At 41.2% G+C, this 25,560-nt stretch overlaps 1 protein-coding gene and 1 non-coding gene across 2 annotated transcripts in view; both read right to left on the bottom strand.

The window, feature by feature from the left end:
- The window catches only part of CALD1 (caldesmon 1), a 181,473-nt gene that overhangs the window by 23,973 nt on the left and 131,940 nt on the right, over window positions 1–25,560 (bottom strand). The window contains exons 4-6 of the mRNA XM_088018519.1: window positions 15,358–15,504; window positions 10,105–11,050; window positions 3,475–3,617 (exon numbers count right to left, since the gene is read on the bottom strand). Coding sequence (XP_087874645.1) covers window positions 3,475–3,617; window positions 10,105–11,050; window positions 15,358–15,504 — 1,236 coding nt within the window. The remainder of the gene's footprint in view (window positions 1–3,474; window positions 3,618–10,104; window positions 11,051–15,357; window positions 15,505–25,560) is intronic.
- LOC114211801 (U6 spliceosomal RNA) lies at window positions 21,833–21,943 on the bottom strand. The gene has a single exon (XR_015766810.1). It is a non-coding gene; the product is annotated as a U6 spliceosomal RNA (small nuclear RNA).

The following is a 25,560-nucleotide window of genomic DNA, read 5'->3' as shown; positions in this document are numbered from 1 at the left end:
GCTTGATCCCAGGACCCTGAGATCATGACCTGAGCCAAAAGCAGACACTTAACCAACTGAGCCACCCAGGCGCCCTCAAACATTGAGGTAGTTCTGAGTATACTATGTCCTTTCCAACCTTTTCAAGCTGCAGGATGGAAAAATCAGTATTGTGGGTTATAATCAGCATTAAAACAAAACAGAACAGAAAACATCAGAGTGCACTGCACAGAGCAAGGGAAAGTACCATCTCTTGACATGTTTGTTTCAGTTATAAGTATGCATGTAGCTGCGAACTGGGTCATGATGTAAAATTTATTTCTTGCCAAGAGCTTAGGTTAAAAAGTTTTAAAATATTGTTCTAGGCTCTTGACAGTTAAAGATGAACTTTTAAACAAAGGTTAGAAGGTCCCTTAAAACTTGGATATTGCTCTTTCAGAGTCTTGTAAGTTCATAGGTCTGTGACTCCAGAGAGAAAATCTCTCTGTGTTAATTCAAGGTGTATCCATCTTCAGAAATGAGTTTGCTCTCTCTTTGCGTTCATCATGTTCGTGTACAGGAGTTAGACTGGCAGAACACATGCTACAGAAACTTCTCCGGATTCCACTAGGTGTCGCTCAGTCTTCATCTTGGACACTGAAAATGTCCGTCATTAGGGACTGGTTCAATAAATCATGACACATCCATCTGGTGGAATACTCCAACGTTATTAATTGTAAGCTTATATTCATTGGTACAAAAAGGTGGCTATGATATAATGCAATAATCAATTTAAAAATATATATTTATAGTTATATTCACACATATACACACTATATATGTCTATTTTGAATATATACACATAAAAGGTATCTGGATAAAATGTTACTGGTAGCTATCTTTGGGTGGTGGGTGCTCTGTTCTCTGAATGTTTCATAATGAGTATCTTTTTTTCCTATAATTAGAAAAAACTTTAATTACCACGTTAAAAATAGATGGAAAGCAAAAGAAATTCCTGTTTTGTACTTTCTATAAAGCCCTTGGTATAATCCGCTTTTTCTATAGCTTGCTCATTGAGTTGAGATTTTTTTTTTTTTTTGTCATGTTTTAGAGAAAACAATGTAATCACAGAAAACAGAAATACTGGGGCGCCTGGGTGCCTCAGTCGGTGAAGTCTGCCTTCGGCTCAGGTCATGATCCCAGGGTCCTGGGATCGAGTCCCACATCGGGCTCCTTGCTCAGCGGGGAGCCTGCTTCTCCCTCTGCCTGCCACTCCCCCTGCTTGTGGACGCACTCTCTCTCTCTGACAAATAAATAAAATCTTAAAAAAAAAGAAAACAGAAATATCAAAGGGGGCAGCAATTAAACATGAGGAGCTATGCTCAAAACAGTAGCAAGAGTTTTATCCATGTCACCTCTACTCAGATGTACTGGCATGCCCTCAGCACTAGGATGACACTAATATGGAAATTTCTTCCAGAAGTTCTCTCCTCTATCCTTGGCTTCCTTAGGCATAAGTCTAGATGAGCATCAGACCTTTCACCATGAACACAGTTTGTTTGCACTTAGGCTAGTAGGCACTTGGCTATTCTACATAGAGGCTCCTACTCCCTTCTCGATAAAGCTCCTTGCTTTTTAAGTATATACAGCAAAACCAGGCATCCCTGCTTCTACTGGCATCAACTTCGAATTGAAACTAAAACTAACCTATGTTGGCAGCTACATAAAAACGAATGATACGGTGGCTGCTTGTTTCTGTCATTTTTTTTTTCTGCCCAAAGATGTAAAAATTAAGGCCAGAGTCACATTTAAGAATTCTCAGTGCTACACCTGTTGCCATCCTTGTGGTTTTTCTCTTTGAATTCCCAGCTCTCTGGATTTCCACACAATGGGCGTGTTAATTATTAATTTGAGTTTGGACTAAAGCTGGTTGGCAAGTTTGCTAATTGTTAACGAAACTCCTTTCTACTGACAGATTTTTAAAAAACATTTTTCTTAACGAAAAATATAATCATACCCACAAAACCTATTTTAAACTATCAAATAATAAGAGAGTAATGTCATTAGGCAATATTCATTCGATATTTTTCATGAACCTGACACTGTTCTAGGGCCTTGAAATACTGAACGACTGGCACTCCAGCAAGCTTTGGACTCAGCTTACCAGCTGGAATCAACTCAATTTCTAGATTTTCTACGAATTCTTAATAAACTCTTAATGTTCTACTTGAAGTCTACTTTCTTGCTAATCCCAAGTAACATCTATAGGATCTTGCATCCTCCTTCACAGCTTACTTGGGCATTTTCTGCACCCATTTTCTTCCGCAGGCTTTCCCTTGGATAAACGTGATTGCCTTTCTGCTCTAATTTTTGTATAGAGAAGTTGTTTGGGGGGCAATTAAATGTCCCCATTTTATCCTGCTCAGCGGGGCAGAGCCCTAGTAGCTCTCCTTGCTTCTGAATGCCACAAAGGCTTTGGTGTAAGGAATACGTCCGACTTCAACACAATGCCTGCTCTTGGGGAACTTTCTTATTTGAACTGTTGAGAAAAACAGGGTCCACAGGCAAGACTGCTGCCAAAACAACCCCATGGGAATCCACGTTCCAGGACATCTGGCACACCAGCCAGTGACATAACAGAGGCAGGAATGTGGCACCAGTGGCTGGAGGGAGTGCATGTGTAGGACTCGGGCACAAAGAATCTTGTGGCCAGGTGTCCATGGCAGGCTTCTGTAACTTGAGTCCTTCTACAGAACTGGTGGGGCGCTCTCACTATTCAGTGTATCTAGAAGTAAGGATTTACCTGTACGTACTTGTCTATCTGTCCCAAAATCAATTATCCAGGTATTCAACATGATGGGGGGGGGGCGGGTGAGGAGGGAAAGCTGAAGCTATGCAAGAGGGTTTTCCAAAGGGTATTAAATGGAGCACTAGGGCCCTGCCCTATTCCTCCCTCTTTGAGATTCCCAGTGCAAATTAACATCAAGTGCTCTCAAAGTCCTGCAGTAACGAGAGCTAATTAACTGAGTTCAACCCAGCATTTCCCAAGTATTTGGCCCCAGGACAATCTCAGTTTTAAGCAACACTTATTTATAATCTTTAAAAAAAAAATACATTCTTGAAAATGATACTGAAAAGTCTCTCTTAGGAAACTGGCTGGACCATACAGAGAATCCATGATACTAACCCTAGTCATAATGTTTTCTACTGAACTGATCTTACGTGAGCATATTAAGTCAGGGAACAAAAACATGGATCCTAAGCATGATCTGCTTTGCTAAATAATGGGAAAAGCAGATTAAATCTTGTCTGAGCAATGACTGCCTGTCTTCTGTTAGTGATTGATAGCCTGACCTGCTGACTGAGGATCTTTGAGACAATGGCCAATGACTTCACAACAGAAATATGTTGCCCGTTTAGCACGTTTCTGTCTGGAGGCACAGGAGAGGGAGGCTGATTATTATTTTTTTCTTCACATGTGAACACAGTCATTGTTAAGTAGTCTCTGTTTCTTACCTGAAAGTATTCTCGGTGTGTTTAAGTTTGTGGGTCATGAATTCTCCATTCTGTGACTTCACTTCTGTAAATCCCTTCTTCCCATCCAAGAAGCTCTTTACTTCTTTGGGCTCTTTGTCCTTTTTAATCTTCTCATCTTTGATCTAACCAACAGGACACATCAGGAAGAAACATAATGATAAAAATCCCATTAGGTTTTGGTTGGTATCACCAAATAAGACCCAGAATTATTAAGAAGCCAGAAAACTCAGAAGTAAAACCAACCCCTGGAGAATGATGTGGTAGAGCTGGGGTCAGAGGAAATTCTTAGAGCATGAGCTATGGTCCTCCAGCCTCTGTGCAAAAAACCTAGACCACAATTTTAGGAAACCAAGATCATCCCTTGATTTCACTGGGGTTTTATTTTCAAGAGCAGTGGAGGTGTTACTGTTTGGAAACCCTTGTATTCTGGGAATTCCATGTAAGAGCAGCTCTTTGTAGTTCCCACTGAAAAGGGTGATCATTAGTGTGGCATTGATGGGAGAATGTCCGGGTTGGTTGGCCGGTTTTTTTTTTGGATGAAGACTGTGTCTTTGAAAAGAACCCAACTGTGTTGAGGAGGGAAAAAGGAAACCTACCAAGGAAACCCACCAGATCTGCCAAGCCAATTTTGGCAGATGGCAGAGGAAGCCCACTCTTGTATTTTAATCAAATGAGTAACTAGGGTCTGAGGATGGAAGACATAATAACCCTACCTTTAGGGAGACGACTCAGACCTGTGGGACCATGTCTGTAGTCATCTAAACCACTATAGTTCGAATGGAATAGGAAACCAGAAGTGGTTTTGTGATGGCTGGGGAGACAGAGGAAGGTGATATACGGAGAGTGGGTGTTAGCTTTAATTTTTGGGAGTTTTGTATTACAAGGTCCTCACAGTAAATGAGACACATTATTTCCAAGGAAAGTGAAATTTACATAGCTTGTTAGGGGGTTGAGATTACTTGTATCAGCTCACCCATTCTTTAAGGATGAGGGTGAAAACAGGAGAGATCCATTATTGCTCTTTTCAACATAACCAGTGACAAGACACTAACGTTCTAAAGCAAGCAACAGAGGAAGGGTAGGCATAAGAAACTGGGCCTTCAGGTACCCAGGCTGGCCTCCCTTATCTGATCACTCACCTCTTTCCAGCTATTCCTCTGATACCCTCTGAACACTTACTCCTAAAGTGCATGTCGTACTAAGCACAGTACTTTTTCTTCTCTTTACTGATGAGCCTTGAGTAGTCCATTGCCTGACTGCCTTCTTTGGATGTTACTTGATTAAATTACCACAGATGGACTATTCACTACCACATTGCCCTAATTAGTTGAAACTTCAATCTTTCTCCAAGGCTATTCCTTGGCCATGCTTTAAAAAGGGGAGCTGTTGTTTTGCCATTCTCTCTGAGAGCTCTGTCTGGAAGTCAGAGAGGCTGAGTTTTTGCTCCAGTGCTGTCAACAGACTAGCTAAAATGAAGTCACCTGATTTCTCAGGGAGGTTGGCTCTACATACATAAGAAGAGAGGTTGGACCAGAGGATTCCTTCCTCACCCTTCACCTTGTCATTTCCGTCTTGGCTCCTGATTTGTCGTGAAAGGCTAGAGAGAAGAGAGGTAAGCTCTGGCCGGTCCTACAGCTTGACTGCAGCTCCCGGTGGTGGTCACCAGGCAGGCAGGGGCAGGAAATGCCTGTTCTCGTCCTGACCCTCACTGCTGGATATTGCCCCACATACCAGGGACTGGGGTTTGTCTCCTGGTTAAGAAGTATCTGCGGATGCAAATCTGGGGGGAGGGGTGTCCCATTTCAGGGAACCCACAAAATACATTCTGAGTCAAATCTCATGGTTTGCGGAGCACCATGCAAAGAGAAATTCCCTTTAACTCATTTCTCCTATTTTGGAGTCAGAGAGATTTCCATTCTCCCAAAATGCATTATCTGACTCACTGACCAAAAATGTGTATAAAGTAGGTTTTTAAAACAATACATGTCTAAGAGAAGAAAAATCCCGTCCCCCTTTTTTTTCCAGCTCTGCCTTTATTGGCAAAGATTATAGAGGATGGTATGCTTATATTCTCTTTGGAAGACTCTTAGAAAAATTCTCAGAGAAATAATGATTTGAGTTTGCAAGTAATTTTCTGGAAAATAAATTCATTCATTCATTCATTCCATAGTGCCCTTAAATTTTAAGGAGCATAGTGGAATAGATTCGATGGATTCAACCTAAACTCATGAGATTCTGAGGGAAAAGCAGTTGATCTGCTAGGTCAGAATGTTACGGTGAAGAAAATCTGTCCGGTGAAGAAAATCTGTGATGGGTTCATAGGTGGCTAAGTATCCTGAAGAGTTAATGTGCTTCACATTCAGATAATATTAGCATATGAGAGGCTCTGGTCAAATGTGACATCTGGATATTTGGGATATCCAATGGGCTAATACATGGGTGTATGGGGGGGTGGGAATTCAAGGGACATGTCCTGGTGCCAGAGAGACCCTCAAAATGTCAAGTGCGCAAGTCAAAAAGACTGAGCTGTCAGTCTCTGTAGAGTAATGCTTTGCATTATTTGATTTCAGGAGAGTGACAAGAACTGATGCAAGTTACAACATTTCACATTAGGTCTGACACATTTCTGTTAGACTCAGGAGGCTCAGGCTTCTTAGACTCAGGCTTCTCTGGGTCCAATGTCTGCCACATGGATATCTTTGCTACTGAAAGTTCGGTCTGCAAATAACAAGGACCTCACTGGTAAGCTCCACCCCAGACCCACTGAGTCAGATGTTGCATTTCGTAAGATTCCAGGTGATTTATATGCACGCCCATGTTTGGGAAACTTTGGTACATGATAGGAATATCAGTTCCAATATTATATGAACAACTCTGCTGGAAGCAGGTTTTCTGTTAGAGGCCAGGAAAAAAACAACAACAACTCCGGGGTGAAGAACTAAAAAGAGGCATTTTATAATTGGAGAGGAGAAAAAGAAACCTAAGTTTCAAGGTTGGTGATGTTCTGGGATCCATTGCTACAAACAGTTAAAACTGCAGGGCTGCAGGGGGAGAAAGACAGTTTTTTCCTGAGGTATTGGACCTCTGGAAATGTTTTCTCTAAGAAGTCTCACGTGATGTTTGTGTTTACTTGTGGTTGACCGATCCTGTTTAGCTCCTTGAAAGGAATTTTTTTGTTGTTGTTTTTTAACAAAAAGGGGGAAAAAAAGGAGGAGGGTGTTGGAAATGGCTAAATCATGTAAAATGTAATTCAAAGTTGTTTATATAAAGTAACCACACAACTAGCTGGAGGGGGGAAATCTAGTCATTCAACTAGTAATTTACATATGCAATGTTAAAGCAGGAATGCCAGATTTTTTTTTTCTTTTTTTTTTTTTTTGAGCCTGGGTTGAGTGGCTAATCTGCCCTTGTGTAAAAAAAAGAGGCCAAAAGTTTTGGGACTCCAGAAGGGGGTGCAGAGCAAACTGGGAAAGGGGCAGGTCTGAGATGGTTATACCACTGATATTGTTGGGACTGGGGCCTTCTCTGAAAAGAGGCAGAAGGATGATTTGGGTGACCACTCACAAGCCCTTCCTCGCTCAGGGGCACAATATAAAGGCAGAATGTTTGTGTCATTAAAAAGAAATCACGAGGTGCCTGGGTGGCTCAGTCAGTTAAGCGGCTGCCTTCGGCTCAGGTCATGATCCCAGGGTCCTGGGATGGAGCTGCACGTGGGGCTCCCTGCTCAGTGGGCTCCCTCTCCCTCTGCCTGCTGCTCTGCCTACTTGTGCTACCTCTCTGTCAAATAAATAAAAAAAAACTTAAAAAAAAAAATCACATCTTAAGGAAGTCAATTACATTTTAAATACAGAATCCAAACAGTGCTCTTTCAGCTTCCCCTCCCCGACTGAGTTAGGACTTCATGCCCTCTTCCTTCTGGAAAGCTACTCACCACCAAACACCAGCTTTATCAAAGAGCCCAAGTGGGACATTTGTGTTTGAATTTAGCTCCCAGTAACTTCCATTTTTTTAGATGAATCTGTAGGTGTTCTTCTATTCTGTGCATTCCCAACAATATTCAACCATTTCCTTAGCTGCCTCATTTGAACCAAATTCAGCTTTCTAGTTCTTAGCGTTTAGGCTTCCACCTTCCTTTAAATGGGCGGTGTTTGCATTCAGTATTTACTCCCAAACACCCTCAAGTTCTATTAGAAACAGGAAGGCAGTACATCTTAACCAAAATAAATAGAACATGATCTAGGGGTTCTTAACTTTTTTCTGTGAAGCTTATGAAAAAGCATTTAATAAAATAACCATCCCCCTGCTTAATCTGGTTACCTCATTTTCTAAATATGGATTTTTCTGTTTCTTACTATGTGCCATAATGGGCAGAGACGTGCAGCAGGAGTCCATTCGAGCTGGCCCTCAACAGCTCTGATTCAGTCCCATGCACAAAGTAATCCAAATCTTCCTACCTTTGATAATTTAGTTTTACCATGTTTAAGCACTTTGAACTTATGAGATATTGTCACAATTTTTAGGATTACTTGGAGCTGACTTAAGTACAATGGTTAAAACGCGGTCAGGCTTTCTGATGTGGCGTTTTGGTCATGTGGGGCTTAATGACATTCTCTCTACACCTGGCCCTGGTCCACTGACTCGCTTACTTACCTACAGTCAAACACCCTGGCACCAGCTCCTGTGTGTGCCTCAGAAATGCAATGCAGAACATTTTGCCAAACTTTGCTTTTGAAAACCAAATACCGTCTTCAGTTCATCGAATTTTCTACTGAGATGTGGGGGAGTGTTTTTCCTTTGGAAAGCTAAATCATTAATCAAAGCCAGTTGGAAATATTCCACAATTGAAATGAAAGTAGGATGGTCCAAGGAGGAAAAAAATAGCACTTAGAAGAGGAGAAAGTGGGAAAAATGGATCCGAGCAGTGTTTTTCAAGCTTTCTGTGACCCACAGCCAGGACAATTTCTATCACAACGTAATACTGTTTACGATGCCCTCTGATGTCTTCTATTCAATTTCATGTCTTAAAATGTCCATTGACACATTTAACTACTTTTGAGATACCCTAAGTTAATTTCACCATTCAATGAATCATGAAGTCAGGTCATGGCTTGAAAAACACTGAATCAGAGGTAATAATTTTATTATTATTTAATAAATAAAATATTATATTATGTATTATTTATAACTTTGAGATGAGCAGACCTGAAATGTCATGGAACACTGCTCTCCGTTGCTTTATGATTAGGTTATTTTTCAATAATATTTACCTCTTTTTTGAAGGTAGGCTTGTCTTCTTGGGACTTTTCTCTTTTAGCTTGTGCTTTGGCCCCCTTTTCTTCTTCCTTTTTATTTTCAAGAGTGGCAAGGTCACTCGTTTAAAAGAAGCCCTTTCTAGCTTACAAGAGTGAGAGGGTGCTCAGCTCACTTTGCATGTGGCTTAGGATTTTGCTGATTCAGTGCTCACATAACCCTGGGTGCCAGTGATTCTAAACAGCAATGTGGGATTCTCACGTGCCTGCCATTGTGCTCCCTGAAATCTAGCGTGACGTGGTGGTCCTTTGTGCATGTTTACAAAACTTGTGTGTGCCTTGGTGCATTTTGTTTCTGATGGGTCTCAAATGTAGCTGTGGTCATAAGCCCCTTGTAAAAAGCAGGAGTGAAAGACAACTTCAGCACAATGCAGACTCAGTGACAGAGAGTTCTCTATGCAAAGGTGAGTATGCAAGCATCTCTTTCTTTCTCTTTTTATTTTTTTTCCTTTTTGTTGGGGGAGGGGTAGGGATGCAGGCCCTGGTTAGGTAGAGTGCTTTTAATGCAGGTTTGCAGACAGAAAAAAAAATCTTTCACAGCTTGCAAACACCTCCTTCCCCTCATTTCCACCTTTCTCAGCTACATGAATTTATTTGTGTCATCCTGATGGTAAAAGCAGCAAAATGTATGCTCTTAATTACCAGTCAGTTATAAATTGATGCCACCCCAGATGAATGGCTTTCTGCAAGTCTGCATTAAGCTCAGGTCTACATGATGGCAAATCATGGTTTTGACATACTTAATGAAAGGTCCAAACTGGCTTCTTTCCCTCCTTTATTACCAGCTTATTTCAAGGGGCTTACTTTTGCTTTCTTAAGATGAAATTTCTGACCATGATTCTTCATGTCATTATCCCATCCCAACTTTTATAAATTTTTAATTAAATGCCAAACACATGGATAAAGGGAGGACTTATGGTCCTCTTGCCTCATGTAGACCCATGGCTAGAGATAAGTTGTTAAAAGGAATGAATTTAGATGCAGGTGCAGAATTACAAGTCAACACAGCACTGCTACGTTTATCATATTTGGGTTAATTCATTTTTCTGGTATTCATAACAAGCAAGCACAGAGCAATTAATTTCTCTCTGGCTGTCCCAGTAAATTTGGTTGATTGAATATTTAGCCATCGATCGATTGCTTCATGCTTGCATATTGCTATGGCCGAAAAAAATGAACAGCTTGCCAAACGAGCAAGCACGTGGGGCTGCAGGATCGTGCCTGGGTCCCAAGTCTGATGTGCATTACATTTCTCATAAGTCACAGGCATCACACACTGGGTGCAAAATGTTTACTGTACCTGTTTCTTTTGCACAGCTGTCTGGAGTTTATCTTCTTGTACTTTCTTTTCATTTACCCACTTCCCTTCCATTTTCTCGTCTACCTTTTCCCCTTTGTGCTTTTTCTCTTGCATTTCGCTTCTGTTCTCTTCTAGCTGCCGAAGCTTCTGCTCTTCTACCTTAGCTTTCTCCTCTTCCTCCGCCTTTGCCCGCTGCCTCTCCTCCGCTGCTCTTCTCTCTTGCTCAACCCGCTCCCTCTCGGCCGCCTCCCTCCTTTCTCTCTCTTGTGCAGCCGCTCTTTCTTCTGCTTCCAGTCTTGCTTGCTCCTCTGCTACCCTCTGCTCTTGCTTAGCTTTAGCTCTTGCTCTTTCTTCCGCTGCCAGCCTGGCCCTGTCTGCCTCTGCTTGCTCCCTCCCTTCCGTCTCCATCCCGCCATTGTGGGCGGCCTCGTCTGAACCCCGCTCCCGCTCCCCCTCTGTTCTAGGCTCTTCTGCCCTGAGCTGCCCCGTTTCCAACGGCAGGGCCGCTGTTCCTGTTGTTCCACCTTCCACCGTCACCTCTACCTGATTTTCTTCCCGGCTCCCTTGCTTTGGCTTCTCTTCCTCCTCTTCCTCCTTTTCTTTTTCTTCCTGCTTTTTCTCCTCAGCGTCCCTCCAGTCGTTCTTCTGATAGGACTTGGTGATGATTTCCGTCTCCTCTATCTCGTATCTTTCTTGGCCACGCTCGCTCTTTCCTTCCTTCTCGGCGGCCTCGCTGTCGGCCGCGTTGTTGTGCAGCCTTCTGCTGGGGAGCGGCAAGCCCGCGTCCGTGACCGTGGGGTCGAACTCCTTCTGGCGCTCCAGGGCTTCCTGAAGGCGTTTCTGGCGTCTCTCCTCCCGCCGAGCCAGGCGCTCCAGGAGCGCAGCTTCATCGTCGCCCTCCACCTGCGCGGGCGAGGTGCTCGTCTTCACCTCTTCGTCGGCCACACTGGACAAGAGAAACGACACCAAAGACAGCCTGCTGATTAATGGGACAACGGCATCCGCGAAGCCTGACGCGCGCCGGGCCTGAGGCTCGTGGTGGCGTGCGTGCCCAGGGGACCCCCCGCCCCTGGTATCCTGCTCACGCCGGCCTGCCTGGCGTTCAGCAGACCGCACACGCAGGCCTCTGTCCTTGGTCTTCTCTGGCCACCAGCGGCTACTCTACCTGCCGAAGTGCTTTCAGGAGCAATGCCCCTTGGGGCAGCCGTCAAACAAAATGCAGGAGCATTAGTGTATAAATACCCCGGCTCCCCTCACCTTTTGAGTCCCGTAACTCTGAGGTGCCTGCGCTGCACTGGATCTCAGAGTCTCCCGGTGGAGGTAAGCTCCGGATCCCAGTGGTGGCCATAAAACCTTTATTTGGTTGCTCTCCCTTCCTCGGTTCACTTTCCCACACTGCGACCGGTGTTTCCTGGGATCGGTTCCCAAATAAACTACTTGTGCTTAAATCTATTCTGTTTCAAAATCTGCTTCTTGGGCAACTCAAACTAAGACAAGGACCAAACTGAGAAATGAGTGAATTCCTCTAGTATCATATAGTATTTTCACCTGTCGCCAAGTCACCTAGAATTCTTGAGCTAGATCTGTGGGACACAAGGCACTTGGAAAGGAAGAAAGTGTACATCATAGTGTGGGGATGCCGTACTTATGCCAGTGACCCCCATGGTACAGACATCTAACCCATCCATCATAATTCATGCTCCTCCTTCCACAGTCCCAGGGAAGTCACAGCCTGTCAAGGATTCTGTTTCCGACCCTCCCCTCTTCCTTGCATCTAGGTGGAGCCATGTGTACAGTAATTTCCAGTTGAGTGTGAGCAGAAGTGATGTGTCTAGATCAAGACAATTACGAAACAGAAGTGCATTCTCTACCATCTCTATCTCTGTTGACTAGATCAGAAAGCTTTAAAGCCCCAGGAGTTGACAAGAGTCACAAGAGGAAAGAAAGTAGGTGACCAGTTCTATCTACTATTCAAAAATGCCCACATTGGACTCATTTGTGTTAATTGCATTAAGTTACTAAAACTTGGCGCTTGTTGTTATAGCAGCTGACATTACCCTAATACATACATCATCTGCATTCTTTGTCAAGATTTCCATGAATAAAGGGTCTTTTGCCCTTCTTTATAGTAGACAAAGAATAGTTAAATTTGATACTTATTATAAAAGAAAAGAAAATCTCTAAAAATCAAACTGTACCATATCTATCACCTCATTCACTATTACAGCTCAAAGCCAGGGCTATTGGTCTCCACTGGCAGGAAACAACCAGTCATGCGATACCAGAAACTGTGACCAGAGTTGGAAGAATGTGTCTTATAATGTTTAGAAACTCCATCAAATTTCATGGTTCATACTGAACTGGGCCCTTTTGAAGTTCGAGTTCACTTAATTTTGGAAAAACATATTTCACATTTAACAATAAGAAATGGCAGAGTAAAGGCTAGATTTTAAACTTTCTTGGCTTTAACTCTTGCTGTAGGACACTGTCTCCATGAATTAGACATATAAGTATTAAATTTCCCTAAAAATACAAATAGCTTAGAATTTAAGGGGAAACATCTACACGTAAGGAATTTGGATCAACGGAATTCAAATTATTTTTTTTTAAATATTTCATTTATTTATTTGACAGATAGAGACACAGTGAGAGAGGGAACACAAGCAGGGGGAGTGGGAGAGGGAGAAGCAGGCTTCCCGCTGAGCAGGGAGCCCGATGCGGGGCTCGATCCCAGGACCCTGGGATCATGACTTGAGCCAAAGGCAGATGCTTTACTGACTGAGCCACCCAGACGCCCCTGAATTCAAATAATTTTTAAAAGGTACCATAAATTCCAAAGTGTTAGCCAGATGAAAGTACTCTTGAATTAAGAAACCAACAGATATGGGCATCTGGGTGGCTCGCTCGGTTAAGTGTCCGACTCTTGATTTTGGCTCAGGTCATGATCTCAGCGTTGTAACATAGAGCCCCACTTTGGGTTCCGTGCTGAGCATGGAGCCTGCTTATGATTCTCTCTCTCTCCCTCTGCAGCCTTCCCCCACCACCACTCACATGTGCATAAGCTCTCTCTCTCTCTCTCTAAAAACAACAGCAACAATAAAAACCAGATTCTACTGGATCTTTCTCTGCCTACTTATAAATCATAACAACAACTGTCAGTGGAGTTGAGTACCATTTAGGGTCGTTCAGCCCCATGAAGAACACTAATTCTTCTTGTGGATAATTAATATGTCAGAGATAAATTATATATTCTCAGATCTGAATATGCTTTATTGAAGGAGTGCCTGGGTGGCTCAGTCGGTTTAGTGTCTGTCTTCGGCTCAGGTCATGATCTCAGGGTCCTGGGATCGAGCCCCGAGTCAGACTCCCTGCTCAGCGGGGAGTCTGCTTCCCTCTCTCCCTCGGCTCCCCCTCACTTTGTGCTCTCTTTCTCTCTCAAATAAATAGATAAAACCTTTAAAAAAAAAAAGAATGTTTTACTGAAAAAGAATTTGTGAATTAATCAACACAACGAAATAATTACTACTAATAAATGTGAAAAAAGAAGAAAAACCCAAGTAGAAGCAAGATTTTAAAAGCAAGAATACTACTAGTGGGCGCCTGGGTGGCTCAGTTGGTTAAGCGACTGCCTTCGGCTCAGGTCATGATCCTGGAGTCCCGGGATCGAGTCCCACATCGGGCTTCCTGCTCAGCAGGGAGTCTGCTTCTCCCTCTGACCCTCTTCCCTCTCGTGCTTTCTATCTCTCATTCTCTCTCTCTCTCAAATAAATAAATAAAATCTTTAAAAAAAAAAAAGAATACTACTAGTAACTTTTAAGCCACTGTTAATAACGAGATTCAGGAAAGGCCTCAGAATGCCATTTTAAAACTTTTTCTTTCCCTTCTTGTTAAACTCAAAAATAGAAAAGACAGTGAATGACTATGCAGGCCTCTTCTGTAAGGCTCTGATAACATTTTCCTGATAATAGTTAAAATTAGGTGCTTATTATGTGCAAGGCACCATGGGTTTCATATATAGTATAATTTCATTTAAATTTAACAACATTCCTAAGAGAGAGGTACAATTTTCATTTCCATTTAACTGAAGAAACACAGGGAAAGGGCAAGTTGGAATTCAGAGCCAGTATGAACCCCAGAGAACGTACCCACAACCTCTTTGCCATATTTCCTCCCTAATTAGAAGCTACTTACCAAGAAACAAGGTCTCTACATCTCCACCTAACCAATAGATTTCCTTATTGAATTCATCCGGCCTGACAGAATCTTCAAGACTTTCAGAAACCTGTGTACCCACTCATATTTAGGTTAAAGAGGCCAGAACTGTTTTCCTTCAGATTTTCCTGTTAGATTGACTTAAAGGAACTATCAACAATGTCCTCCCAACATACACAAAATAAAATAGACTAAAACCAAAACCATACACAAGATGTTATGTGGTAGTTTCATTACATTTATTCAGTCCATAATTGTAGATAAAAATTAATTTTTTTCTCCATCCCCACCCCCAAATATTCTCATCTTTTTTATACCTTGGGGCATATAAATGACATATACTCCCAAGTGGCATGATGAACTGTATGACCTCATATGTGTGAATTTATAAAAGCCCATTTTGAAGAAGCTGAACCTATTAAGAGCTTTCAACTGTCCTGATCACTACCAAGGCCTGTATAGGAAAAAATGTGCTAGTAAACTCTCAAGCTTGTTTGAATAATTACATTACATTAAACAGGATTCTGCACCTTGCTGAATATCGTAGTGATCAGAGAATACTGACTGAGGCTGTAGATCAGGAAAACTAAGGCATTTGCGATTTATGTCTACTTTAAAAATTGAAGTATTATCTGCTACTGGGAGGCATAGAGGACTATTAAGCTAATAAATCTTCAGTTCAAAACAGATGACAATACCCTAAAGAATGAATGTAAATAGCTTTCCTTATTTAAAGATGTAACTCATCATAGTTAGTAAATAAAAAGATTACTAGACTATAAAACAAAACAAAACACTTCAATTGGGGTGTGTGTAGGGGATGGGAGAGGGGAAGAGAAAGGAGTAGTGGTGTCTGAATGTCTAAATCAGTTTGACTGTCCCGTCTGCTTAGGTGCCACAATGACCACAAAAATAGCTGAACAAGTTAGACTGAGAAAGAGTTGAGCCGGGCTGAGAAGGGAATGCTTTGCCCAACTCGTTCCATTCATCAGACAGGCTAGGAAGTGACTTAGAAATTCTCCATTCCGAAAAGGACAGTACCTGTTCTGGGCATTCACCTCCACCTGGTCAGTCACCTGCCCCAGGGATTCTTCCTCCTGCTTCTGCCGCAGCCTCTCCTGCCGGGCGCGGCGGCGCCGTTCTCGGGCGGCCTCTTCCTCATCGTCATCGTTCCTCTGGTAGGCGATCCTGCGACATCACAAAGACAACCTCTTGAGCTACCAACTGCCAACAATCTTCACCAGGTTCTTTCCTGAGCTCGACCACCGAATGAACCAGACAGTTCTAAATGGATCGTTCCATTGCCTAGAGACTTGATCTGCATAGTTTGCAAACTTTTAAGTATCTGAAAAGCATGGGTCTAATAGCTACACAGGACAATTTACAATGATCAAATAATAGCTTAACCTAAAAAAAAAAAAAATGCACAAAAGCAGGCTGTGGGTTAGTGTATTTAGATTTCTTCACTAAGCTGCTTATTAGCATGTTAAGATTTAGAAGAAGAAATCCAAAGCACTGAATCAAAAAATAATCAAAACCCTTATTTAAAAGATTCAGCATGTCGTATAGATTATTTGTGTAGACACTGTCACAAAGGACAGAAAAGAATCAAGTTATCAAGCCAGGATTTTGGCATTAATAGGCCCAAACTGCTAATTAAAATGGAGAGTAGGATACGTTCTTGGCTTGGATTTTATTTTTTCCTTTCAGTTCCTTTTCACTGGAGAGGGAAGGTGTTATTGACAACTGATAGGAGGACTTCCAAGTCAGTGTGGCTCCCTGTAAAGCCCCCTCCTTTGCTCTAAAAAACATGCATTAGGATTCTACCACCCACATGTTGGGCCCATCATGGTAGCCCCCGGGTGTAAACAGAGAGAGAAACCCAACAGCTGAGGTAGGGAGAGGAGGCACAGAGGGCTCTGCACACGTATGTGTTATTCAGCTTTTGTAGTTTGTCTGAAGCAAATACCTCTTTAGGAAAATTATACAGTCACTGTCACTACATTACGTACATTTCAATTAATACTTATTCCCAAATAAAGAATTGGAGCTGGGAGACCACAGATGTCCAAACTCAAGAGAAAACGACCTGCATGGTTACCCTGGTTCCTTGTGAAGGAGAAACGCATACTGAGATACAGAGTGCCAAGGAGGCATGGCATGGCTGGCCGGCCCGGGGCCAAGCTGGCCTGATGGGGCCTTGGGCTGGGATGGAGCTGCATTGCGCAGCGGGCTGCTTTTTACATTGGGGGGTTAAAGTGCTTTTCCTAAGGTGTTATTTACACATCTACAAATAGAAATCCAGACATAAACATTTCATGCTTATAATTCTTACATAATGACAAACCTGAAATAATTTACAAAGGAAAGAAAATAAAACAGCAGAACCATATACTTTGTACCAACAATAGGAACCAACTATAACCGATGATGGTTTGCTTATGTTAGATTACATATGAGACATCTTCAGGCTTAGATCCGGCACTTTATTTCATCTGCTTCTATCTTTGACTTCAAGAATACGAACGCTATGAATGTTTTTCACCTATAAAAAACAAGATTAACAATTCCAAAGGTTGGTTGGTTTGCTCTTTGTTGCTTTAGAAAATCTGACTTCATACTTACTAAAATCTGCTAGTGTGCAATACTCAACTGCCAACATAAATAAAATGTCATAGTAATTCTGTGAAACTCACTGGTTTATTTCCACAGACATGGAGAGAAGGATGGTGTGCTGTCATTAGAGGAGGACTAGGTTAGAACTCAGTAAAGCTGGTTCCTAGAACTGCTCTCTTACTAGCTGGCAGCCTAGCCCTTCAACCTGAGTTAAAGTCCCTTGCCTGTAAGTGTGTGACAATCAAATGAAATACCGGATATGTTATGGTAAGGCGTTTTACAGTGCAATATTTTGTTGTTATTAGCAAAGTTCAGTTGAGGAGCTGCTTTGTGAGGAAAGATGAGTTCAATTTTAGACTTGTTGAATTTGAGGTGACAGCATGACATGAATCAAATGTTCCTTTCTAATTCAATCACATTGTAGTTTGCAGTCAAAAGCCCTTCCCAGTGGTTTGGCTTTAGTCTTCAGATTCTTGGCCTAATATTCCTTTGGCTTATTTCTCAGCAGACAGCTTTAACCACAGCAGGGAGAATGAGTCCTTAATGACTGCTTCCCAAGCTAATCAAACAGAAAGGCTTAATTCGTTCTTCTACATCTCTGGATCAGCCGTAAGGTCTTGGCTACTACTTGGGGGTCTTTCTTTTCCAAAACAAGCAAGAGACCTAAAAGCTCCATCTGGGACATCCTATGCTAAAAACAACTCCCCCGCGTTCCCCTAAATGGAATCTCACGTGAAACCCTCAATTGCCCACTATACTTGAACGATCTGAGAAGTCACTGCCTTCAATCTCCCACCTACCCAACTAGATCTGCCATCTATCTAGGCCAGGTCACACTCAACCTTCCTTCATCTTGGATTTCTCCTCGGATGGGTGGCCTGACAACCAGACCACTCCTCTCCTCTGTCTCTTCCAACTCTTCTTGTTTGGTATTCTTCATTGGTATAGCTCCTTGCCTAGGGTACACAGTTATTAGAGCTAGATTTTTAAGGACCTTTTATTACTACTAATAAAGAAACATATTAAAGTTGTTTCCCAAGTTCAAAACAAACAAGGAGCCAAAATACTTTCCTGGTATTTTGAATCACAACATGCCCAGTTCCTGGCTCATTCACATACCACTTGACTTTAGAAGTGAAATTCTGTCCCTGCTAAATGACTTGGTATGTGTGGAAATCCTTCGACTCTGAGACTCCCTCCATGAGCCCCGCGAGTTGCTCAGCTTTTCGGCCTCATCCACAGCAGCTTACCCTTCACGCGACTCCCACAAGCTTATTACTTTTCTTTCAAAATGAAAAACAACTCAATCATTTAATTTTTTTCTGATTCTAAAAGTAACATACATTTCTTATTTGCTTAAACCAGACATTACCAGATGTGTAAAAGAGAAAGTGAAAATCAGCTCCCTAATCATACCACTCAGATATGGACATGACTAACATCTGATATATTTTACCAGACATCTTGTTATGCATGCACAGATACTTTTGTTTTTAACCAAGTGGGACTGTGTTATACATATCATTTCCTAAACACTTTCTTTATTTATGACTATTTTTAACACATTAGCAAAATCTAATTTTCAACAGCAACACAGTATTCTCTGTATAGATCTACATAGTAATTATATGGATGTACTATAATGTAACCTATTTTCTGTAGATGGACAATTAAGATTTTTTCAACTTTATGTTCTTATAAATGAAGCTGCAAAGGGCATCGTTATAGATATACTTTTATCACGTGTTCAACTATTTATCTAGGAAAAATTCTCAGAAGTCAGCATTTCTGGGTTTAAGAGTATCCTCACCTAAAAGGCTTCTGACACACATTGGCAAATGGCCCTTCAGAAAGGTATACAACACCGGCAATGTAAATGAGTGCTAATTTCACCACAAGCAGAATTTGTCCAAAGAAAAGATGAGTGCACAGCATCCTTAATATATCAAATGTTAGCACAACCTCTGCTTTAAACTCAGGTAAAAACAAAATGTTAACATTTCTAATTCTCTGCACACCAGATTTAAACATTTGAAATGCGGCTGACTAGTAGAAATCATACCTAACCGCCCACCAGATTGTAATAAAAGTGTACCAGTCCCTTTGTTCCTTCCGAGAACCTTCAGCAAATGCCAGCAGTAAGCAGCCCAGGGGGATTCTGCTACTGCTCCCAGGACACTCGGGGCAGAGCAGGACTCCAAGTCCCTCGGAATCATCTGAGAATGATTAAACTATGTTTATTAGAGATTTAACCACTTTACTGCAATCTATTCTTCTAAGAAACTGGTAACTCACAAATGATAGGTAGGGCACCTCTATTAAATAACATTTTTGATTGGCCAGAATCCACGATTTTCCCACCCATGCTGGGTGTAAGCAGGTTTACTACGGAGTATTATGCTTTGTTTCTGCTAACTGCCTTCGCTCATCTCTTGGAGAACACCTGGCGAAAGATATGATCAATCTTACTGCGGGAAGCCCAGTGCTGCTGGTAGCAAAATGGCTCATCAAATATTTGGAAGGAAGCGCACGCGTGCATGCGTGTGTGTGAATAAGTTTAAAAAATCTCAAAAGTCCATAAAAATTACATGATGTTATTTGATTGTGTCAGTGGTACAAAAAAGGAGAGAGGACTGGTTTTTCTTTCATTCCCAGAACGAGCAGCTTAAAGGCTCTGGTGTTATAAGAGAAAACAGAACTATGCAATGGGAAAACTTTCTTGGAATGCTGTGGCTTTTACACTGAAGACGTTTTAAGTTTTTACCACTAGAGCTCTACACCCTCAGTATATTCAAGTAACAAGATAATCATGTTACGTGCTGTGCCGTTTAGACAGAGAGTTCAAATAAATAAAGTACTGCAGACATGGCAAATAAGGAAGTCACTGAGGAATCAGTGTCTACATTTGGACGGGCCGGGGTCTGAAAATATGCTAGATGAGAGAAAGGCAGAGTGGCAAAGCTCCCGTAGTAAGACACTGAAGCAAGGCACTAGTCATCTTGCCCCAGTATTCCCAACACCCCATTTTCCCCATCAAATATTTCTCAAGACTTGCACAACACTGGCAAAATTCTTATAATAATTTCACCTATAGTATAGGCTGTTTTCGTTTTGTTTTTACCGTGTTCCCCATAGCCTGAAGAATATTGCCCTATTACCTTTCATTTTGTTTTTTCCCATTTTGCTGCTTTCTGATTTGAGACTACAGTAGATCCCTAAAGTTTTCAAGCAAAAATGCTGGCAATGTATTTTATTAACCAAACAAGATCTCTTACCAGGGAATCAGGTTTAAAAATAGAATAAGGAAAAGCAATAACCATTTTTTATGGAGGGGGAGGAAGTTGATGTTATTGCATGTTTAGGAGCATTAAAGACCTAGAGAAAATAAAAAAGAAGTATGGTTGAGTCTATAATGAGTGTAAATTTACTTATTTTATGTTGATAATCACAGTACTACTCTGAAAAATTACCTGGACAACCAAATAATTAGTCAAGTTTGGATTTGCAATCTTGCTATTCTATCTTTTTTTTTTACATACATGGTATATATGATACAATTATTTTGCAACTTAAAACAATTTAATAATATATTTGATGATTTTCTAAATAAGTTCACCAAGACATAATTTATCATCTACTGCACAGGATCCCTCGCTTTATTTAACCATTTTCCTATCGACAGACATTTGGGCTTTTCCTAGTTTTTCTCTGTTGCATACAGTGCTGCAATGCCTTCTTGTGCACCCCTTTTATAGGACAGATACTGGGAAGTGGAATAGTATATGTGCATTTAAATTTGAAAGATTCTGTCACATCACCCTTCACAGTAGTCATTCCAGGTGGTTTGAAGTGAGAATTCCCCATGCTCTGTCACTTCAAATAACCAAGTCAGATCAACATACATTAAGACAGCCCACTGCTAACTGACAGGACCAGAGAAATTATTTAGTCTTCTATATCTTGTATAGCAGTGGTTTCTACTATTTTAAGAAGGTGGATCCTTTTAAAACATCAAGAGGGGCGCCTGGGTGGCTCAGTCGGTTAAGCGTCTGACTCTTGGTTTAGGCTCAGGTCATGATCTCAGGGTCGTGAGGTCGAGCCCCATGTCAGGCTCTGTGCTCAGTGTGGAGTCTGCTTGAGATTCTGTCTCCCTCTGCCCATGCCACCTGTGCTTTCTCTCTCTATTAAATAGATCTTTTAAAAAGTTAAAAAAATAAAATATCAAGAAACATTAGGATATCATGACAACTACTTATATTTTTGTTATTTACTAATAAAGTGTTTCATAAAGTGTCTATAAATTCAACAATACATAAAAGGGAATCTGTCTTATAAACCACTGCATTTATATATATTTGAAGAATAGTCTTTAATAACTGAAACAGTTATTTATCAGGCTCCAGAAAGTACTTGGTGTAGATATGAATCTGGGAATCTCTTCCAGTATCTTCACCATTAGAGAACCACGGTGTAAAGCAACAGATGACAAGAGCACCACTGAACAGACTTTGAATTGTCACCTTCAAAGTCTTTTGTTTTTCAACATTCCTCGCGCTTGGTAAGCACGCCCACACACAGACACACACGCAAACCCACAGGTTAAGTGAGGAAAGCCACAGAGGCACTAAAATGAGGCTTATTTATTAAAGACTTTTTATCTATTTTTATTTTAATTAATTTATTTTTTTGAAGATTTTATTTATTTATCTGACAGACAGAGAGAGAGACAGCAAGAGAGGAAACACAAGCGGGGGGGTGGGAGAGGGAGAAGCAGGCCCCCCGCGGAGCAGGGAGCCCGATGCAGGGCTCGATCCCAGGACCCTGGGACCATGACCTGAGCCGAAGGCAGACGCTTAACGACTGAGCCAGCCAGGCGCCCCTATTAAAGACTTTTTAAAAAAAAAATATGGAATGCTTCACGAATTTGCGTGTCATCCTTGAGCAGGGGCCATCCTTATCTTCTCTGTATAGCTGCAATCTTACTTAGTGTAGGTGCTACTGAAGACAGCACTGTTTATTAAAGATTTAAAGAGGTCCCCATGCAGATCGGTTTCCAAGTCTCTCTGCTTTCCTTAACTGCCTGTGCCACATTCCTATGTTTTAAAGAGAATACTGCCCCTAAAATTCTAACAGATTCTCCACCCAAAAGAAACAATCTTACCAGTAGTTCACCAGTTACAAATTCACAATAACTTGTAGGCGGGTAGATAGTTGGCTAAACTCTCAGATTGGCTCTCCACTCCCTGCATCCCACACTATTTCCACTTTCATATCAGGAGTTGTCCAAGAGAAGGTGGTGCTGGTTGGGGGGGAGATTGCAGGTTGTAACTGAGACACTCAACCACAAACATGGTCCTGCCCCAGGTTTCTGCAGCTCGCCCCTCCTCACAGAGGCTAGATTCAGGAGAAGGCCTCAATAATGACTTCTTCATTTTTTTTTTTTTTTTAAAGAACAACAACTTCTTAGTCAATTACTTTTCTCTGATTTCCCTTACTCTTGGTTCTATATCATTGTCTTAACCTGGGTCTTAATATGGGATCCAACTTAAGAGTTAAAATCTCATGTGGGTTAAAGATGTACTCATCAACTATTATGGGGCAAAATAACTCATACATACTTTCATTATTCTTTTCCACGTACCAAAAACCCTGGTGATTTTCTTTCATAATATGAAATGCAAGCAGAATCGCTAAACATATCCTACCAGCTCTGTGAATTGCTCAAAGCTCTTAGCAAACTCTCAGGCAATACTGTGATCAGGAGGGAAAATCCAAGCTACTGAAATGAGTCATATTTGCCCTGGGAGATTTACTGTATGTTTGAAAGCTAAAAGAAGTTTATAGCAACATTCCAGGCTCTTAAATATGATTTTGTTTATATGTGGTGTCTGCAAAATGTTGTGGTTTTGTTTAATGCACAAAAAGTCCAATTCTGAATGTTTTCCCCTTGAATTCCTTAACGAAAGGAATTAAAAATTACAATGGAGAAAAAAGAAAACCAAGAAAATAAAAAAAAAATTTCAAGGCAGAATATGTTTAGAAACGGGTTAATAGTTAATAGTCAATTGGTGGTCTGTTAGTAATTAAGTAGGATAGAATGAAAGAAAAGTTCCTTTGATTTAGAATATATATATTTAAAAATATTGTTCTTATTTATTATATATATTTGTATGTTATTTATTTTATACATCTATATAGTTATATTATATATATATTTTTTTTGGTAGGGAAAGAAGGTAAAAATAAACTGTCATTGTAAAATTGAAATTTACCCAGGAAGAGAGGTATGTTCTCTTTCATCTATTCCCCTTTCCCTCACCCCATCGCCACCCCCCCCCCTGCTTCTGAGAATTATTACAGTTTATAAGTTTTGGATCCCAACAGTAAGACACTGTGTGCTGGCATCCTTCAGAGCTCTTATACATGTCATCGCTGCCAGTTATCACCCTCCGCCTTCCACATGCCTTATACAATAGTGACATTCCATAATCACATGAGTTTTGTAACCGCAGACTACGGTGGGGAAACATGTGCGGCACAGCAGAGTAGAAAACAGCATCAGACAGTAGAAGACACACACCTCTCCACTCTGCCTCTCTCTACGCTACTGCGGCTAGCTTGGCTCCTAGCATCATGAGGACCGCAATGTCCTGTCGAATGGCTAGATCAGGTCTGACTGCGCGTGCGTGGTCAGAAGAGCCCTGGAGGCGCTGGGAGTTCTGACTCGGGGACTCCGGCTTGTACCGTAACTAAGGGCTGACGGGCACACTGTTCTCAGAATGGTCCTGCCCTAGGGTCGGCTGACGCCCAAGTTCAGAGACTCATTTCTGAATCGATGCAGGTAGCCACAGGAAATGTTTTAAAATATGGATTCTAACTGGGATCAATATTTTAAATTAAAAAGATGTTTAGCATAACATATTGTACCTGTAAATGAACGCATACTATGTATAATACATGACCGCTTTAAAAGATAATGAAACAGCCAGCTAAAAGCACCAGCACCTTGGAGACTCGTTTGCGCCCTCTTCAGTCAGTCCAGATCTGTGTTTAAATGCCTCCGAATAACCTCTAACCCAAATTTTGGGTTATTTTAATTATTCTACTTTTCTTTGTAGTTTTATTTCCAAGGTATACATGCCTCAACAATTTATTTTTTAGTTTTGCCTTCTTAAAACTTTATGTAATCATACTGTATGCATTCTATGGTTAGTTTCTTTCATAAAACTATATTTCCGAGATTCATCTATGCTTATATGAACAGCTGTAGTTTAGAAGGATGGATGCACAGGGTTTTCCAAACATTTCTTGAGACTGGGATTAATATCTAACTATTCAATTAGTACCATTTTCTTTTCTTTTTTTTTTAAGATTTTATTTATTTGACACAGAGAGACTCAGCGAGAGAGGTAACACAAGCAGGGGGAGTGGGAAAGGGAGAAGCAGGCTTCCCACTGAGCAGGGAGCCCGATGCGGGGCTTGATCCCAGGATCCTAAGATCATGGCCTAAGCCAAAGGCAGCCACTTAACAACTGAGCTACCCAGGTGCCCCAGATACCATTTTCTTTTTGAAAGTCCATAGATGGTTAGTGATATTCAGTAGAACTAAATGAACAGAATCTGGATTTACTTTCTTACTGAATTACTATTCTTTTTAGAAGATCTTATTTATTTATTTGAGAGAGAGATAGAGAGTGGGGGGGGTAGGGGCAGAGAGAGGGAATGCCAAGCTGAGTGGGGAGCCCAACTCGGGGCTTGATCTCAGGACCCCAAGATCATGACCTGAGCCGAAATTAACAGTTGATGCTTAACAGACCAAGCCACCCAGGCATCTCCACTGAATTGCTACTTTTTATCACAGTTATTTTTGAAAGGAACAAAGCATCTGTCAAACCTATTTAGTACAGATTTTGGAGGAATAATTCCGTGACAGTTTCCTGAGATTAAACTAAAATCTCTTTATTTTGTCACAGACCGGACTGCCTTTGCATCCCTCCCGCTATCCCGCCCTGTTAAAACAATAAACATGGTCAGATCCAAACAGGTCACTGTTTCATTTATAAAGGTTTGGAAAGCGTAGGTATGGAAAGAGTAGGTTGATGATGGAGAAGATCCACTTTGCTCCTCACTTGGTTATTCATGTTAAACTTTGGTCAAAATGAATGAAAATGAGTAAGAAATGTTTAAGGCGTCAATAAAAGAATTAAAATAAACTTTTCTCTCTTTCAACTCTTATTATTCAACTGGTATAAAACATGGCTAATAGAGATAAACCCAATTACTGTGTTTTCATAAATACTACCTTTTCTTCATCCCCAACCTAGGATTCTTTGTCTACCAAGAAATATTAAATAATAAGAATCTTAAATAAATACAGTCATTATGAACTTAGGCTTTTTAAAATGTTGTCAATCAAAAGTAAAATCTGACTTGGGGCTGTTCCCTGACCGCTGTATGTATTAAAAGGACAATCTTGCTTTAATGCGCACAGTAGATGTGGACAATAAACCTTGGGCTTAATTTTTTTCAAGTAAAACATGCTAAAGCAATTCACACCCAGGTGACTGTGACTGGCAACACTATATTTTACCAGTTCTTTAATTAATTAAGTAAGTAAGTTAGTTATTT

This window comes from Eumetopias jubatus, unplaced genomic scaffold (assembly GCF_037043125.1).
Source record: "Eumetopias jubatus isolate StellerSeaLion01/CBP00866 unplaced genomic scaffold, mEumJub1_p1.0 scaffold_14, whole genome shotgun sequence".
NCBI lineage: Eukaryota > Metazoa > Chordata > Mammalia > Carnivora > Otariidae > Eumetopias > Eumetopias jubatus.
Note: the sequence above shows the minus strand (reverse complement) of the source record. Positions and strands in the feature narration are given on the sequence as shown.